Source organism: Aptenodytes patagonicus, chromosome Z (genome assembly GCF_965638725.1).
Source record: "Aptenodytes patagonicus chromosome Z, bAptPat1.pri.cur, whole genome shotgun sequence".
In the NCBI taxonomy this organism is placed as follows: Eukaryota; Metazoa; Chordata; class Aves; order Sphenisciformes; family Spheniscidae; genus Aptenodytes; species Aptenodytes patagonicus.
In genome coordinates, this window is record NC_134982.1 from 46,359,852 (window position 1) to 46,377,780 (window position 17,929).

General features: G+C 42.0%; 1 protein-coding gene across 2 annotated transcripts; it reads right to left on the minus strand.

Moving 5' to 3' along the window:
- Positions 1–7,104: 7,104 nt before the first annotated feature.
- Positions 7,105–16,258, minus strand: ISCA1 (iron-sulfur cluster assembly 1). 2 transcript variants are annotated; one of them, XM_076362003.1, is made up of 4 exons: positions 16,117–16,258; positions 14,407–14,460; positions 12,575–12,680; positions 7,105–9,726 (listed from the first exon to the last, which is right to left on the minus strand). In XM_076362003.1, the coding sequence occupies exons 1-4, from the start codon at positions 16,195–16,197 to the stop codon at positions 9,578–9,580; spliced, it is 390 nt and encodes a 129-aa protein (XP_076218118.1). In that variant the 5' UTR covers positions 16,198–16,258; the 3' UTR covers positions 7,105–9,577. The 2 variants fall into 2 exon arrangements, with proteins under 2 accessions (XP_076218118.1, XP_076218119.1); XM_076362004.1 differs by having other exon boundaries at positions 16,171–16,255.
- Positions 16,259–17,929: the final 1,671 nt, after the last annotated feature.

Here is a 17,929-nt window from a genome sequence, read left to right on the forward strand (position 1 = left end):
AGACTGCTCACTGTCAGAAGTGTGTAATGTAGAAATGGAGGAAGTCTTGAATGTTGGCTGGAGCCTTTTGTCCTTCCTGAAATAGTGTATCTTGCATAATATCTCCCCACTGAAACATTTGTCTTGGATCAAAGAAACTAGCATAGGAAGGCAATCTTCGATCAAAAACATGTAAGGGAGTATAGGTTTTTGCAGTGGGTCACAAACCAGCTTTTTTGTGCCCTCCAGCAACAGATATTTTTGACTTTGATTTAGACAGCTGTTTGACATCTTCAGATATGAAACTGTCTGGGATTCTCATTCCTGTTCTTGGTGATTCAGCTTTTTCCTTTGCAACATCTATTTGTGAACAACTGCTACTAATAGACTCATTAGAAAGAAAGCTGTGTTTGTTACATGCTGCAGCATCCCAATTGTTAGATCTTACTGCTGACTGAATAGTAGAGAAGAGAGAGATGTGTGCTTGCTCCAAAAGTGATGGCTACTTTTGCTGCTCATTTTTAATATTTGTAAGGGATGAGAACAATTCTGATACCTGAAAAGAATATAGGAAATTTTTCACATTAATGGCACATAAATTCTATGGATGACTAGTAAGTTTTCTTTGATTAATGTTATTATTATTACTTAATTTTTTTAAAGACTAGAAGTTTTGATAAAAGTCACGGTTTAGTAGCCATTGATCTTCATACCATACAAACAAATCATCCTTGCCACAAAAATCTTACAATCTAAACATAGTATCAACTAATCATAGTGATTACTATCAATATAGCAATGTATCAATGATAGTAATCAAGGGCTAGGTATGAAGATAAAAGCAAGATGATCACATAAGAGATGATGAACCATGTTCCCAGCACTCCACAATAATGACAGAATACATTCCCTTTGGACTGATTTGTAACACTGTGCAAATCTTTTACAATGTTTATAACAGACTGTAGATGTGAACTGCTCCATGAAAAAAATCTCTAATTTTCTACATCATGCCCTGATTAATAAAATTGTCCAAAACTAGTTTAAAAATGTAATTTGTCTGGAACAATGTGTAAGGATACATGTATAAAACAGATCATTAGAGGGAGAAAGTGAACCTAAGGAAGCTGTTAACATTGTGTATACCTCTGCTTAGCTTATGTTCAGCACCCAGTGCCAGCCAATCTCTTACTAGGAAGTTCTGAAGACAATGCACCAAACCATGAGAAGGATGTGCTATTTGTTTGCTGTCCTATACTATTAAGTACTGGATCCAAATATTATGCATTAAAAATAATTTTATTTTACTGAAAACTCATGAGAAACTGACCATTTCTATATAGATGTGAGGAGCATTGCTTAGACTAGAAATTAGTCCAGGCAGAATGCCTGTTGTTGGGATTGCAGTGGCTCGTAGGTTTATTCAGAGTACTCAAAGTTTATGAAAGAAAGCAAGTGAGCTGTTTTCATTAAGTTAAATGACTATTTAAGGCCACACAATCCAAGGGACAAAGCAGAATCAGATACCTGCCTCTTACTGATCTTCTGACCAAGTGTACTGGTACATACAGCACCACTGAGAAACAAAATCATCTTTCGATTTATGCCATGAAGATAAGGCAAATACTTATTTTTTTCAGAATAGGGGCAAATGATAGTAACTGAAATTCTATGCTCATAAATACTGAACTTCAAATGTTGAACTGCTATAAATTCTGGTAGCAATTCTTTTTTACAATTTTTACAATTTTTTACAATTACAAAAACTCAGTACAAACGTATTTGTGAGTCTAGAATCTTTGCACTCTGACAGTTCCACTATACATACCAAAGAGGACTTCGAACAAATAAAAATTTGGTACTGTAGAGCTACCTAGCCAATCGGTCCATAAAAAAATGAAGATAAAAGAAAGTAGATGACACAGAAAACCTATAAATTGCTTTTACACTGTTATAATACTCACTTTCAAACAAGAGAGAATGGCTGTTTCTTCTGCTTTGCATCTTCTGGCAGTATATCTTTCCCATTTTGATCCATTGTGCCTTCACTGTGCTGAAAAAAGAAAAGCAATTTTAATTAGTAACTAAAAGATGTGAAAATCATAGAGAAACAGGATTAAAAGGAGAAAAGATGAACAGGAAAAATACAAATGCCCAAGAGGGAGTCAATCCCTTATACCCCAGTGTATATAGGATATATATATATCTCTCTATATATATATATATCTATCTATCTCACCCCTGGTGAGCTAACCATGGTGCTTCTGTATTATGCATCACAGTACTTTGCCCACCAGAGTTTAAAACCTTCTCAGAGATGGCAGGATTTCTCACTTTCCTTTTGAGATGATTCCCAGGCCAATAGATTTCAGCAGCAAGCTCATCCTAAAATACTAAATTTTCCTTACTTAGCATCATTCTTTTTTCCCCTGGTTTCCCTTTTCCTGCCATAGGCAAATCCCCTGCTTGCTTGCTGCCTACACATCCTGGTGGACCAGCATTTTTCTCTCCTTTGCTTACATTTTGCCAAGGCACACCAGTGCCTTGTAATCTCACTTCGTGGGTTTCCCTAGCAGCCTTCCCACTGTTGCTACGCTTTCCCCCGATTTCAACTTCCACACCCCAGGAAGGCAGAGGGGAGCAGAGGAGACCCCCAAGGGGCTCCTGCTCGGGGGATGCCCATGGGTTGTCGATGTCTTGGTGACAACCGAGGCCCACCCGGCTCGCCATGGGCCCTGCCCTCGGTAGGCCCCGCCACGTGCTGCACACAAACCACCACGCTCCCAGCAAGGTGAATTTCATTAGGGAAGGAGGAAAACGAGGGCTGCACGAAACACCCGCTGGTCCCTCACCCCGGCACCTGTGAGGGAGCTGCCACAGGGAATGCCCACAGCCACCTCCCTGCCCTCAGCAGCCTCACTGAGGGGGGCGGGGCAGCTGAGCAGGGAGGACACAATTGGTGTGCTCGGTGGGTGGGGTGGGGCCAGAGCTTGAGGTAGCCAATAGCGGCTCAGGACACTGTGTTTCAGGGAGTGCCAGAGGGCGCTGAGGAGCCACGGGGCAGAGGCAGCCGGGGGTGGGGAACATGGCTGCCACCAGTGGGGCCTTGGCTGCCCCGCGCCTCGTTTTCTCTGGGTCCCCAGCAGGAGGGAAGGGAGAGGCTTGGTCCTTCCCTCGCACCCAAAAGGGAGGGGAAAGCCCACATGGTGGGACTGGAGTCCCTAGCTCTGGTTTAGCAGGTATAGCTGGAGGGGAAGGCTTGTGTCAGTCACAGGGTAACTCTTGGGGCCTCTGGGCCATGAAAACGAGTGTCAGTAAATGGCAGCTCAGGTTGGCACAAAGACAGATACAATACTTCATGATTTCAACAGAAATTTTATATTTATTTGGCTAAATATTTTATTAAATATTTTACTTCGGGTAAAAAATAATTTCTGGTTTTCTGCCTATTTTCACTCTCCTCTCACCTCCTGTCCAAAAGGCCACTTTCTTGAATTATAAGTACCATGGTCTGTGGCGGACTTGCTTTAAACAGCAGGTGACTACGAGGGGAGCTTGTCGAGCAGGCAGGGCCGGAGGTATCAAGCAGAGCAGAAACAAAGCCACAGCCTTCACAGTGCACCAAAGCATCCCCCGTGCAAAACTCAGTGCTGGCGGGTTCCCACCAGAGTGCTGTTTTCCAGGAAATATTTTTCCAATTCATAATAAACCAAGGATTCCATTTTTAGAACTGCACGCATGCAAAAGCCTCTTTATTGAGACATATGGGCCTAATTATAATGCAAGGCTGCTTTAACCAGTTTAAGTACAGCCCTGGCAGCACAAATTTCAGTAAGACGCAGGATGGCAAATGTGTAGATCTAACGTGAATAGTTTTCTTTGAAAGCATCCAAACCTGGAGTTCAAAGCCATTTTTCTGAGTCTTTTTATACTGCTTCACAGTTCCTCAGTGGGCCATGTCCATCAAATGGGAATGGCAAAGATCCATGTTACATGTTTAACAGGCTTTTAGTTTAAGGGTTGCAAGAGCATTTTAATGTTCTAAATTATTTATAGAAACCAGAGGTTCTTCATGAAAAGAATATTGTCGGAGGCAACTTACAATATCCTTGCAGTGGGTATTTCAGGCTCCCTAAGACATGGGCAGATGATCTCTAATTCTTCTTGATAGGGTAGTTTAAGTAAACTACACTCACTATATAACTATTTATCACTTTGCTGGGGTTTTCCCACATTTCAGCAAGAGTAAACAGGTTCCTTTCGTGGAGCAACTAAGTGCACAGTGCAACACATTAACATAAACTCATCCTCAACAGTTGAGGCTCAGGCACTTGTTTCACAAATCTGCCATAGGAGTGGCAGCCTCAACCAGAGGGGACAAGTACACAGGAACTTCCTAAAAGCACTTCAGCAAGATTTGGCAGTGTTTGTTTGGCTGAATCTCAGTTCGTAGCTCAAACAGTAAAGGCAGAAATTCAGAAGATGTATCTCAAGGAGAAGTAATACAATTTCTTTTCTCAACAGAGTTTCCAAACAGTAGTTTCACATTATCACTTTTTATACTCAAGTATTGGATTTTCTGTTTATTTATTTGGGGGGAGTATTCATTAGATATTCACTAGAAGTAAACATTGACTGTACACTTCAGCTAGCTCTCATTTGCAAACGGAGGACCGCACTCTGCAAATCTCTTGTGAAAATGGAGGTTGACAGGAGGGACTGGCTCCCATTCCCTACCACCCACGTGCTTCATAAGATCCCACAACATTACGTTCATTAGCACCTTGCCTTTTCTCCTTATTTGAATACTTACTTGCATTTAAGCTTCTCATGTGAAACAAGCACAAGGAAGGAAATAATATAGTTAACAGCAAAGCAATCTAATTTAAACACAGTTTTGCCACACTCCATACAACTATTTAGTATTTAATCAGAAGGACTGCTGTGATTAGGAATGAAAGGTCTATGTGAATGACTCACCGTGAACAAATTAAAGACTAAAACACATGGTTGAATAAGGAAGTGGCTGGCTGCAAATCCTCTGTATGAATTGAATTGTGCTGCTCAGGTTATTTCAAATTTTTGGAGGCTGTCTCGTTTCATCAGCTAGTAAGGAGAACTTATTCCTGCTGTCTGGACTTAGCTTCAGTAAGGCACAGAAGGAATTTTTCATTAAAAACACGTGCAATAAAATCATTATGCAATCAATAAAAAACCCAGATAAGTAAGGTGTAGGGGATGAGAGTATTTCTGTTGTGAATGGAGACTATACTGTTTTGCGAGATTCTTTGTCCCTCTGGACTGTACCATCCCAGCAAGGAACTTCTGTTACCCTAGAGGTCAAAGCTAACCGTCAGAAACAAATCTGCAATAATTTGGAGCTGGACATGACATTAATGAGGTACATTAGCACACTACTAGCAAGGGGAGGAACGATGGAAAAAAACAATGCTTCAATACCCAAAGCCAGTCAGCAAGCTATGCTCTGCTCCTCTTTGCATCAGGAGCTCTGAAGTGATTTGGCATTTTGCATTTCTGCAGTCATCTGCCATCCTTTAGGAACAGGTAAAAGGCACAGGAGAGAATACAAGAAGGACAAACAGCAGAGCTGAACAACAGTTTTCACCAGTATAAGCAAAAGTACTCCGCTATTCAGGAAATGCAGTAGGAAGCTTAGAACACGGGTACTGGGAAAGAGGTGAGTCGCCTTTTGAAACGCGTGGACTGGAAACTTGCTGCCACCCAGTGTCAGCAGGTGTCTGTTCCCACGAACGAGCATTTCGAGCCGAGTCTACGAGGAGAAGCAGGGGTTAGGACCCTGCCCCTAGACAGAGAGGGTAATTCTTCAAGTACTCTTTTGAGGTCTTTTGGGACGAACACAGAGGTGCACACTCTGCCACATTAGACAACCATGGAATTCTTCTGTCAGAAGAGACTGCAAAATTTTAGCATCATAAAAAAATTATCTAATAAACAGCCAGGCAGCCAGTGTAAGCACAGCAGTGGTATAGTTGGAGAATTTTTCCACTAGTGAAGGCACCAATTTAAATAAATGGGGAGAATAATAATTACAATAAAAAACCCCAAACAATAGAAGCAACCTATGGCAGATAGGATTTAACTCAAAAAAAAAAAAAGTATGTTTCCTCAACATTAATTTTCACAGTCCCATTACCTGCATCTTATTTTTTATTTTGGAGTTCAAATTCATTTTGTCCTGTCACCTGTTGTCAGGATGACTTGCATATTGAACTGTTCAACATTTTCCTAAACAAGTTTTCTTCTTGAGCTATTCAAAGAGAGCTATAAAAAGGGGTGGATCAGGAATACTGACTTGCTGGTGCAAGCAAGTGGCTTTTTTACAAGTTCATTACGAACTCCAACAGAAAGGTAACTGTTGCATTTCCAGGCTCCTGAGGGTATGAAGGATTTGGTTCTCTCTCTCCAGCATCATGAATATGCAACTGTATCAACAATCTCCAGCATTTTTCCAAAATACATTAGTCCACTCTCTATCGTTCAGAATCTTCACATAACAGGAAAAGGAAACTTAGCTTTAGAGGTGGAAAGATGGTATGTAAGAGGAAACCCAAAGCATGTCATAAACATAGTATACTATGGCATATCAGTGCCACTATACAGCACTGGCCTGTGAATGGCCAGGAGTGCCCATTAACTCTCGCCCTCAAATTGCCTAGCCAATTAAAAACCTTTTATGTCAACAGTTACTTTGGTCGAAATCATTATCCTGCATTAGAGCATGCCACAGTGACTTTTTAGCATGTAGAAGCTTTCAAAATAAGCATCTTGCCTGTTAGAATTTTTACCCTGAGAGCGGTGTGTTGGGAAGTTTAATACAAGTCTATGCATTAACAGCCCACCCTTCTGGTATGTGTAAATACCTTTCTGTATATAGTTAATTTATTTTTTTTTTCCATATGTTTCTATGCTATTCCAATGCTGTTAATACGTGAAAATGTTCAGTATTTCTGAGAAACATTAACTCAGGTAACAGTAATATTGTATCTACTTTGTAATCCCAGCATACAAGCCTATTCTCCCCCCCCCCCTCCCCCCCCCCGTGCTTGTTTATTATTGTAAACAGAATCAGTCAAGGCAGGAATATTTCATGTTTACCAACAGGCAATATTTATTATTATAACTGAGAACTCTACAAACAGTATTGCACAAAATTATAATCGACCAATCAACAAAACCATGTTCCTACATAACTGTAAATAGCACTTTAACAGAAGTTTAACACATTGTGCGTTAGGTGTCTTAGTAAAGTGACAATTTAGAGGATTATTTCATGGGAGTATGAAAGTGCAAACTTTCATTCAAGGCATATACACAAAACACATGAAAAGGACTGCTATATGTGCCACAAGTCTAAAAAAACCCCAAACCAACCCCCCCGCCCCAATCCACACCAAAACAAGTTAAATTAGTAAGTTCTAGCGTTCTTAGCAACCACCAGTGCTACCACATTCAAACTCTTATCCTCTAGCAAGAAGCAGAGAAATGCAATCTGAAGAAATGCCCTTAGCTTGGAGTTTTAGACATATTAATGCAGCTATATCACATTAACTGCATTTTTTTGTTTGGCAAGACTGAAAGACTTACGGCACTATAAATGCACCCAGACAGTGTATTACCAGTAATTCCTGAATTACTATATAAAGTAACTGTGTACAACAGCTGACTGCCGAAGGAAATAGTGTTTTTACATCAGAAGTTGAAATAGCATACAACCAAAATTCAAGTATTTAATATTAAACTATAGGTGTGGAAATTCTGACCTTCTGTTCCTGTGCACTACATAAAACAGATCAAGAATTATTCTGTTTTTTTATTTTTATTCTTCCCTCTACATCTTTTCCCAAGCCATTTGGGAAAAGCTGTAGAGGGAGGAATAAAAATGTAGGTAAAATCCTATGTCTTCAGCACATTACTATTCCAAAGTTATTGTCAGGCACGTGGGTACAACAACTGTGCAGATCAACACGACCTCGGCATTTTCAACATGCAGCCTTAATGTTCCCAGTTCACTCCCATCTCAACAACTACTTCTCCTTGACTGCAAAATCCCAGTCCCTGTTGTCCCCTACTTTTTTTCTGCACCCTTTTCACCAGCTGTTCTGATCAGCTGCCCAGGCAGACATATTACCTTCTCTTCGACACAAGTGAGCAGCTTAGCCGCACAACGTCATCTTTGGACAATCGGGGAAACATGGAGATAAAAGGATGGAACAGTACTTTTCTCATACCAGCTTTTGGGAAGGCCTGGAGAGACATTTACACTGCTGCCTGAGCATGAGCAAAGAAGTGCTGAAGACTTTATAAGCTTCAAAAACACTGGCTTACAGAAACAAAATTCTGCTTAGGTGAAAGTAAGTTTAAATTCCAAAGACAAAACGGCCTCCTATAAACATAATATCTTAATTACTGTCTACAGTAACTTAAAACAATTATGACATACTAGGTTTTTTTAAATTATAAATGCTTTTTGTCCTGTTACCAAATTAACCTCAAGACAGGAGCTAAATAGAAGTTACTGTAAGCTTTGGTGAAAAACCCTAGTGCCTACAGAGTTACAAACCAGAGCTCAAGCTGTAACAAAATTAGTAGCAGACATGACTACAAAAAAAACCCAGTAATGAAAAGTGTTAAGATTTCTCTCTCAAAAAAAGCGTTCATAGGTTTTGGTGCACAGACAGCACGTTCTGTGAACATGGGGAAATCAGAATCTAGAGGCAGTTTTACCAATTTTGCAATTTAAGCCAAGAAAGATAAACAGAAATGCAAGAAACAAGGCCTGTGTGTATCCTGCTTTAGTACTCCAGTGCCTGAATATATTTCGTCTTCTCGAAAATGACTTTCTAAGTACAGCAGAGACTGTGCCTTCAACAAGGAAAGGAACAGAATTAAAATTGGGTTAGCCCATTTTAAAGTATTTCTACAAGCAGTGCTATGGTAGCCACTATACTCATACATGAGCTTCTTTTTGGACTTCCCTAGATTTATGGGAAAATAAACCACCAGAAAATCCATACATAAAAAGATGAAAGCACCAGAAAAAACTACAAAAGCAAAGCAAGCATCTACATAATCATAGTGAACTCTGAAGCTGAGGACTGTGTGCCTGTGTATATAAATCTTTATAAACAAACACCTCTAAAATGGTTGGGTTGGTTTTTGTTTTTTTTTTTCCTCCCTCTTTTCCCCAAATCAAAGCAGAACACATAGGAAATATATTCTTCCAAATAGGTTTTGGATGGGAAAGTTGAGTAGAGTGGACAAAGAAAATGACAAAGGAAAAGAACAGTGAGATTTTATTTCCTTGGCATGTGAAAGTACAGATATGTTACTACAGCACTTCTTACCTTTTGGATCCCAACTCATCAGAAATTACAGCATAACTACATCAGCGGTGGAATTTAACACAAAATCTACATTTTCAAAATGATTTAACTTTATTTTTCTTAATGGTATCCACACTTTACGCAGCCTACGAACCTGAAGAAAATGCATATGCTTCCAAAAGCCATAATAGTAAGTGTTTTGTGGTGTTCAAAGCCAAAGTAGTCCTGAGATTTCAGATGTTAAAGCTTTCTCCACAGCCACATGTTCCTTTGATGTTTGGATTATTGAAGACAAATTCACTGGACAGTTTGTCTTCTACATAGTCCATTTCAGTTCCTAGAAGCGTCAGCTGTGCCTTCTTCTCAATAAACACTCTAACCCCTTGAAGACAACAAAGAAAAAAATTACATACAGCAAAATCATCATTCACTTTAAAATTATCTTTTGACCAGTGATAAAAAATGGAAGCTAAATATGAAGACTACCAGTATAACTTGGTTTCCTGGCCTAACATGGGGCACCTTCATCGCTGTTTTCACTCTACCTATAAAACTCTAGCAACAGTCTAGCACTGTTATTTGTGTGTGCACATGAATGTATGTATTTTGAGGGGGGGACTTAAAAACATCATACCCAGGGAAATAAGCTGTACAACTTGGGAACAAATCTCAGCTTGTCATTACAGTCAGTAACCCATTTCCTACCATTCTTGAAGTCTGTGCATCCAACAAGATGCCCAAAAACCTTGAAAAACCAAACGTTCCTCTCTCAAAATGATTATTTTTTGCTCTGCCAAACTATTAGGTCTACATTAACTATTAGCAATATTGAATCCTATAATAAGGCAAATGTGTGAACTTTCAAAGATATCACAACCTTTAAGGATTAAGCATTAGTACTTCATCTAAGGAACTAGAAAGAAGCTCCCTTTTCTAAAGCATACAAAGTATCTAACCCTCTGGAAAGTTACTGAACTTTAAAACTGCAAATCTGACATAAAGGTGCGAGTGGACCGCTTTAGCTGTCCACAGACTAGGAAATAATAAAAATAACAATGTAAAATTGTTATCAGTAAACCGCAACAAGAACTCATTAAGTTACATGAGAGATTGCTGGAAAGCTGTTTCATCATAGTAGACATTGAGACAAAACATATTACTAACACAATTCAAGTCTGTGGGCAACTGAGTTAAATCTACACATTTCTGGGGTCAATTTGGACAGTAACTGACAGCGAAGGCTAAACCTAATGAAAGAGTTTATGGACGTGATCCCTGAAGCAGTCACTTACTACCTAAAAGCCAGAAAATTTGTGCTGGGATCCAAAGCCACCAGCTCCCTGAGCACAGAGCTATATAAGAGTCAGAGTCTTCACTAGAAATCCATCTAGAAGCAACCAAAACAAAACAGAAAGCACACAGGCACACCTGAAATGCTGTCTGGCTTTGGAACTTAAGGTCTCTGACCTGACTGAGGGAAACTGCTTTTATCTTCCTTAAGATCCAAACCAGGAAATGCCTCCTGAAAAATGTTATTTTCAGCCCTGTAAAGCTAGAGCAGCTCTGAGTCAAGCAGAAGAGGTTAACTCCAGAAGCGAGCTGAATTTGAATTCAAGAGGCACCTGCAGAATTAGGTAGCAGTCCCTATCTCACATACTCTGGTTCAATTTAATCATTTGCTGAAGTTCCAACTAACTCTCTGTTTAAGAGAATAAAATTTATGAGTTGGTCACAGGTATTTCGAACACAGCTGGAAGATGGGCTCTGCCTAGCAGCATAGCTTCTGTAAGAAAATAATTGTGATATCCCACTTATACTCAAATCTCTTACTTTGCCATCAAATTAAAAGTAATATTCGTGAACATAATATAACCGAGTTCAGTAATGCCTAAAAAAACCCAAAGCCACCCCCACAAAAGGAATTTTAGGAACTTTTAGAAAAAGAACAGAAACCAAAACAAACACTATTATGCTTCTGTAAAAATCCGTACTTAACAAAAAGACTACTGACAGAAATTTTTATAAAAACTGGAAAAATGTATAGAACTGTGCTGGTTTTGGCTGGGGTAGAGTTAATTCTCTTCATAGTAGCTAGTATGGGGCTGTGTTTTGGATTTGTGCTGGAAACAGTGTTGATAACACAGGGATGTTTTCGTCACTGCTGAGCAGTGCTGACACAGAGTCAAAGCCTTTTCTGCCTCTCACACCACCCCACCAGTGAGTAGGCTGGGGGTGCACAAGAAGCTGGGAGGGGGCACAGCCGGGACAGCTGACCCCAACTGGCCAAAGGGATATTCCACACTGTATGACATCATGCTCAGCATATAAAGCTGGGGGAAGGAGAAGGAAGGGGAGGACGTTCGGAGTGATGGCGTTTGTCTTCCCAAGTAACCGTTATGCGTGATGGAGCCCTGCTTTCCTGGAGATGGCTGAACACCTGCCTGCCGATGGGAAGGAGTGAATGAATTCCTTGTTTTGCTTTGCTTGTGTGAGCAGCTTTTGCTTTACCTATTAAACTGTCTTTATCTCGGCCCACGAGTTTTCTCACTTTTACCCTTCTGATTCTCACCCCCATCCCATGGTGGGAGAGTGAGTGAGCAGTTGTGTGGTGCTTAGCTGCCAGCTGGGGTTAAACCGCAACAGGAAGTTTAGCAATAGACCTATCATAGGATGCTCAATGAAATTATCAGGCAGCAAGCTTAAATACCAGCATATGAAAACAATTTTTAAAATACTCTTAAATTAAAATCATAGAAACCGTTGTTACAAAGCAATGTAAAGGTCAAAAACATAAAGAGGTTAAAAACAAATTACAAGTCAATGAAGAATAAGACTAGTTAGAGAAGATAACTGGGAAAATCCCTTGCAAATAAAACCTTTACTTTGCCAAGCCTTGGTTTAGGTATGCTGGTAAAGTATTTCTTTATATATGCATTGTTCTATGTTTTTCTCTAAATATCTGCTATTAGCCACCTCCAAAGATAGGAATGATGGACTAGACTATTCTGGTGGAGTAGTCTCTGATGCAGAGACTGCAAAGCTGCAGATTTTAACTAACTGGTTACTTCAAAACAGAAACGAAGGTGACAACAATTCCCATAACAGAACAGTAAGACCTCTTGCTATAACTCGTTACTTCAGGTAAGTTCTAACCTGTATTTTGGCAAACCTGTAATAAGTTATTCTTCCCCACCACCACAGAAGTTTGCTCTGCTGCATCAGAAACTCACCGTCTTGAACTACTTCTTCATCAGAGTCTCCTTTCGATTTTGTATACTCTAACGTGTAAGAAAGTCCATTGCACCCTCTCGTACGAACACCTACTTTCACACCTACCTAAAAAAAACAAACAAAAAACCAACCCCACATTCGTGACTTTTTTAAAAGCTATTCTGGAACACCAAGATAAAAAGTATGCAGAACAACAAAATGCTGACATTTATTATTCTCCACTGCCTCAAAGCAGAAGTGAATTAGCTTAATGGATTAAGAGGTAAAAATTTTTTCCTTTTACAAAATTGACTGCTAAGGCAAAAGCAAACATTAGGTGTTCACTACTGTGGATCAAGCCCTAAAATAGGTTCAAGTTTTGAAGTAATAAACTGTTGGCACTCCTGTAGGTGCCTGGTCTCATAAAGACAGTAAAATTTCAAAGACGGATATTTTTGTGACTTCAAATTAAAGTTTACTCAGATGCTAATTCAAGCACTGTGTTAAGATTATTGACAGTAACACAATTATGAAGCTGTGAGGCCAAGACAAGGGCAGCTACTAGATTTTCACAGTACTCTTGTAATGACACCATCAGAAAACTTACTTCAAACCAAAGTTTTGAAAAATGTACTTTGATTTCTTCATTACCTCTATTGCCAGTCTCACTTAAAAAGCAATCCCCTCCTTAAATCAAGTATGTCTATTTGCTTACTTTTTAATCGACCCTAAAAGCCAACCTGGTCATCATGTTTGTAACATTCACACTATCCAAAAAGTCTGGCAAAAAGAGCATCTGTGTAAGTAAAGAACTGAGAAAAGGTTTTAAAGAAACAGAAAACTATTTATGCACAACAATCTTTCAAAAGTATCTGTGCAATGTACCAATGCTTCATAATTGAAGAGGAAAATTATACTATTTCCGTAATCACTGTTACGATGAAAATGTATCAAAACATATCACTTGTCATCAAGTGGGATCTCAGACAAACAGCACTTGATCTTTTCAGACTAAATACCTTTCTTTACAGGAACTGCTAGAAATAATGGGCTGGAAAACACAAACACCATTTATAGCAAGGAGATGACTGACCAGCTAAGCTGTAGCCTTAGGGCTTCCTTAGGGTGGTTTAAAACATTAGAACAAAGAGTCTAGTTAGTTGCAGATGTGCAGGAAGAAAAAGAAACAATGGGCCTTGTATGAAAGTTAAAAAGGAAGTATTCTTCTTGAAATAATACTTACTATAAAGAAGAAAATCTAATGCTTGTTTTTATAATGGTTAGAAAGCAAGACTCTGGGTGTTTTTCCCCAAGAAGAAAAGATGACAAGCTCAATCAGTTACTTGAAGAAATGCTGGTTACTTAAAAAAATACATTGTCTGGCAAGTTTCCTAAGAATTAGATGTTCTCCAACGGGTATGAATCTAACTTTATTATTATATACCTCACAATGAGAATTCCTACAAGAACTTTATTAATAACGTCTTAGTATCAACAGTTGAATATCTCTTTCCCTACCAGAAGTCACCACTATGCCATACTAAAAGACTTCATTAAAATATAGCTAAAAAAATATCTTGAAACTTTATTTTTTTTCAGTTTTATCCGTCTCAAAAGTAACTGTACAGTGAAATGTCATTACGGTCAGTTATTTCCTGCATTTCATTTTATAAAGAAACGAAGCTAGATATATAAACAAGCTTACGCATTCCCCTCCAAAAAAAGATGCCAACATCTCTAATAAACACCTCAGTGTTTATTTAAAACTTCTAAGTTAGCCAGAAATGCTTTGCAATCATAAGCTGTGCTAATACCTTAGCGCAATCTACAGGTTGGCCCTGTTTATACTTACATGCTCAGGTTTATCTTTAAGAAGCTGTTTTATCTTCTGAACAGCTGATGGGGTCTGAAAAACAAAAACATATACATCAATTTGAAATGGCTTTTTTTGGTTATTTGCAGTGAGTGCTTGCACATATTAAAGTGTGCAATGTACTTAGTTGTACTATAAAAAATTTCTATTCCAATTCTGTGCACTCAAGTTCTCTTAGTTTACATTTGTCTCCTATCTGCGAAGCCCACCTTCAGCATCAGCCACCTGTCAGTATTGACTAGCCTGTATTCTACTTGAAACTGATGTCTGATCTGAAGATACGCACTCTGCTGTAAAACAGACGATTGCTGTATCTAATCCACGCAGAACACAATACCTCTTCACTCCCCTCCTCACCCACACCGCCAGCAAACACATAGCTCAAGAACTTCAGTCCTTAATACTAGGGTGTCTGGTTTTTTGTTTTTTTCTCCTCCCTCCTCCCCCCCAAATCACTACCACAATCGAACTAAGTAGTTCTGCTCTTGTGCAACTTTTGTCACATACACATTACAGACAAAAATCAATTAGGCACAGAAGTGTTTATGGCCTACTTCTCTCTTCCTACTAACCTAGAGGGGAACTATGACTTTACAGCAGATAAATTCACTGTTCATGCAGATCTAGTTGTTGCAGAAATACAAGATAACAACACAAACATATGAATTTCCATTACACGCTTACAACTTTCTAAGACTCTGAGAAAAGGAAAAGCATTAGTAACACGAAGCTCTTACCATCAGCAGACTTAAACACGCAAAGCAAACTACAAGTTAGATTTACAGCAGAAAACCTTTTCTAATAACCGCTATTGATCTTCATTTGTTACAGAATCACTACTGAACAGGAATTACCTGCTCTGACAAATGCCTGAACTATACACACTCAATCTGCCCCTGTTCCTGCAGGGAACTGACCGTACTTTCCTCTGCAGTAACCCCTCTCAACGGTACAGCCTCCCCAGTACTGCCGCTAGTAGCAAACGCACTTCTTCAATTAACAAAAGGATACAAAGCCTCCTCGGAAACAACCTACCCGTCACCTTCTGCAGATAACACTTTTTTTTTTTTTAAAAAAAATAAATACATTTCGTCGGGTGACTGTGCAAAAAGGCCCCCCTCACGAAGGGACCGCACTGATGTTCCCCCTTCTCCCGCTGCCGGCCCTCCGCGGCCCTGCTGTCTGCAGAGGTTGCCTGCACACGCAGCAGAGGGGCGCGGGCCCTCCTCCCCAGCGGGACCAGCGAGGAGCAGCAGCTCCCCCCCAGTAAACTCAGGAGGGGGAGACCCCTTCAGCCTCCCCGCAGCCCTTTCCTACCGAGCAAAGCCCAGCCGCAGCGCACAGCTGGCAACCTCCAAGGGTTAACGGCCCTGGCCCTCGGCCGCGACACTGCCCCGGGCGAGTCCCACCCCCGCCGCCCCCGGCACGGCCCGACGCAGCGGCGCCTCGCCCGCGCACACAGGCTGGGCGGCCCGTCCCCGTCCCGCCCCGCTGTCACCGGCGGCCCAGGGGGCGGCTGCGCGCCACCTGCCGCGGGGGGGGGGGCGCGGGCGGGAGGGAGAGGGGGCCGGGGGAGGCCCGGCCGCCCGGCCCGTGGCGCAGGTCTCGCACCCGTGAGGAGGCACGGGCCGCGGGGGCCTGCGGCCGAGCGGGCCGAGCGCTGCCCGCCCGCGGCGGCGCGACACTGACCAGGGTGAGGGCGGCGCGCGTAGCCTGGATCTTCCGCTTGCTGACGGCACGCACCGTGGCCCTCACCACCGACGAGGCCATCGCCCCCCTCCGCCCCGTCCTCTGCCCTCTGCCATGGGCACCGCCGACGTCACGCGGCGACGCCACGGCGCACGGCGCGCTTCCGGCGCCCGCCCCTATTGGGCAGCGGGCTGCGATCGGCAGGCAGCGGCGGTTCCGCCCCCTTCCCCAGCCCCGGGCGGGCGGGACTGCGCCGTCGCCTGCGGCCGCCGCTGCCGGGCGCTGGCGGGGGAGGGGGGCCGGTCCCCGGCCTGACGCCGCGCTCCCGGCCCCGGGCGGGCAGGGCGTCGCACGCAGGAGGGCTGTTCGCGGAGATAAGCGGCAGACGTGGCCAGGGCAGCCGCAGCAGGAGGCCCTTCCCTTCAGGCCCCGCCGGCTGCGCGGGGAGGCGGCAGGGAAGCAGCTGTCTATGGTAACAGGGAGGCCCGTGGTACATAGTCCCCATCTACGAGAAATACGGGCAAAGAACGTGAACGTGTATTGATGGTCACACAGACAAGCTTTTTAAAACGACTTTGCATAAGGCCGTCCAACAGGAAGCGATGGCACCGCAGGCAAAACCCATGTGCAGAGTGATCCAGTTCGGACAAATCCCTCAGCGAGGCGTGCAGAACCCGGAGATGGCGGCCAGTACAGTCTGTCACGGGTAACGCACGGTGTACGCCTTCTTACCCGCCAGCTTCCTCCCCTTCCCTCCGGGTTTGAGCCCTACAGGGGCTGGGTGAGGGCTAGGTGGTGGTCGGAGCCCAGCTGCTCTTCTCGACGCCTGCCTGGCGCACGGTTGCCACGGGAAGGTACACATTGGAAGCTGCAGGGAGAACTGCACTGCCATTCCCAAACTGCCTGTGGCAGCCCGGGGGAGGTATGCTGGGGCCTCTGCTGGGTGCTTGTGAGAAACCCAACAGCCTTGGCCCAGGAGGACTGATCCCATTACTTTAAATGGAATGATGGCTATGCCAGAAGGAAAACAAGTACCCATTTTTCATTTCCCCTGACAGCATCCTTAAATATGCTAATTAATACTTTAAACCTGTATTTACCTGTATTTACAAAGTCCAAGCGCAAGCAACGTGTCCACATCTCATCACCATATCTACTTTGGGTACCCGATTCTGGGCTTAGCAGTTTTTAATTAAAGAGCTTGATAGTGAATGTGCAGATGTTTTTCTTTTTTTACATAGATAATTATTCTACTACTCTTTAATGAGGCACAGTACTTCTACCTCAAATATAAAGATAGCAAGCTTATAAGAAAAGTTGTATTTTCTTTAGCTACACCAAATGTGTCTTTCACGCACAATTGGCAGAACTTGGGCACACATCCTCAACTAAAACACACCCACTTAGGGGTAGGGGGGCTTAAATCCACTATCAGCGTGAAGCTGAAGTCAGTAATATGTATGCTTGGAGGGGGGAAGCTTGTGAATGAATGCAACTAATACCTTCTTCGTCATTCAGTCTACCATGCAGGTATAAAGAGCGTTACCTTCTTGTACTTCCTTAGGATGCTTCCAGTCATCACTCTAATTTAGTCACCTGTCTGCTGAATGAATCTCAGCGTGAAAGACTGAGCATGGGCTAGAAGCAACAGCCTTTTTCTGAGGTGTTCTCCATCTTCGGTACAATTACCAAAAGATAAAAGCAAAAGTCATTACTAAAATCTAAATAGTTCAAGTGAATAACAAGAAATATTCTTGATAATTTTATTAATAGAGAAAAAATATTTTCTTTGCTAGCAAGCTCCCATTCTAAG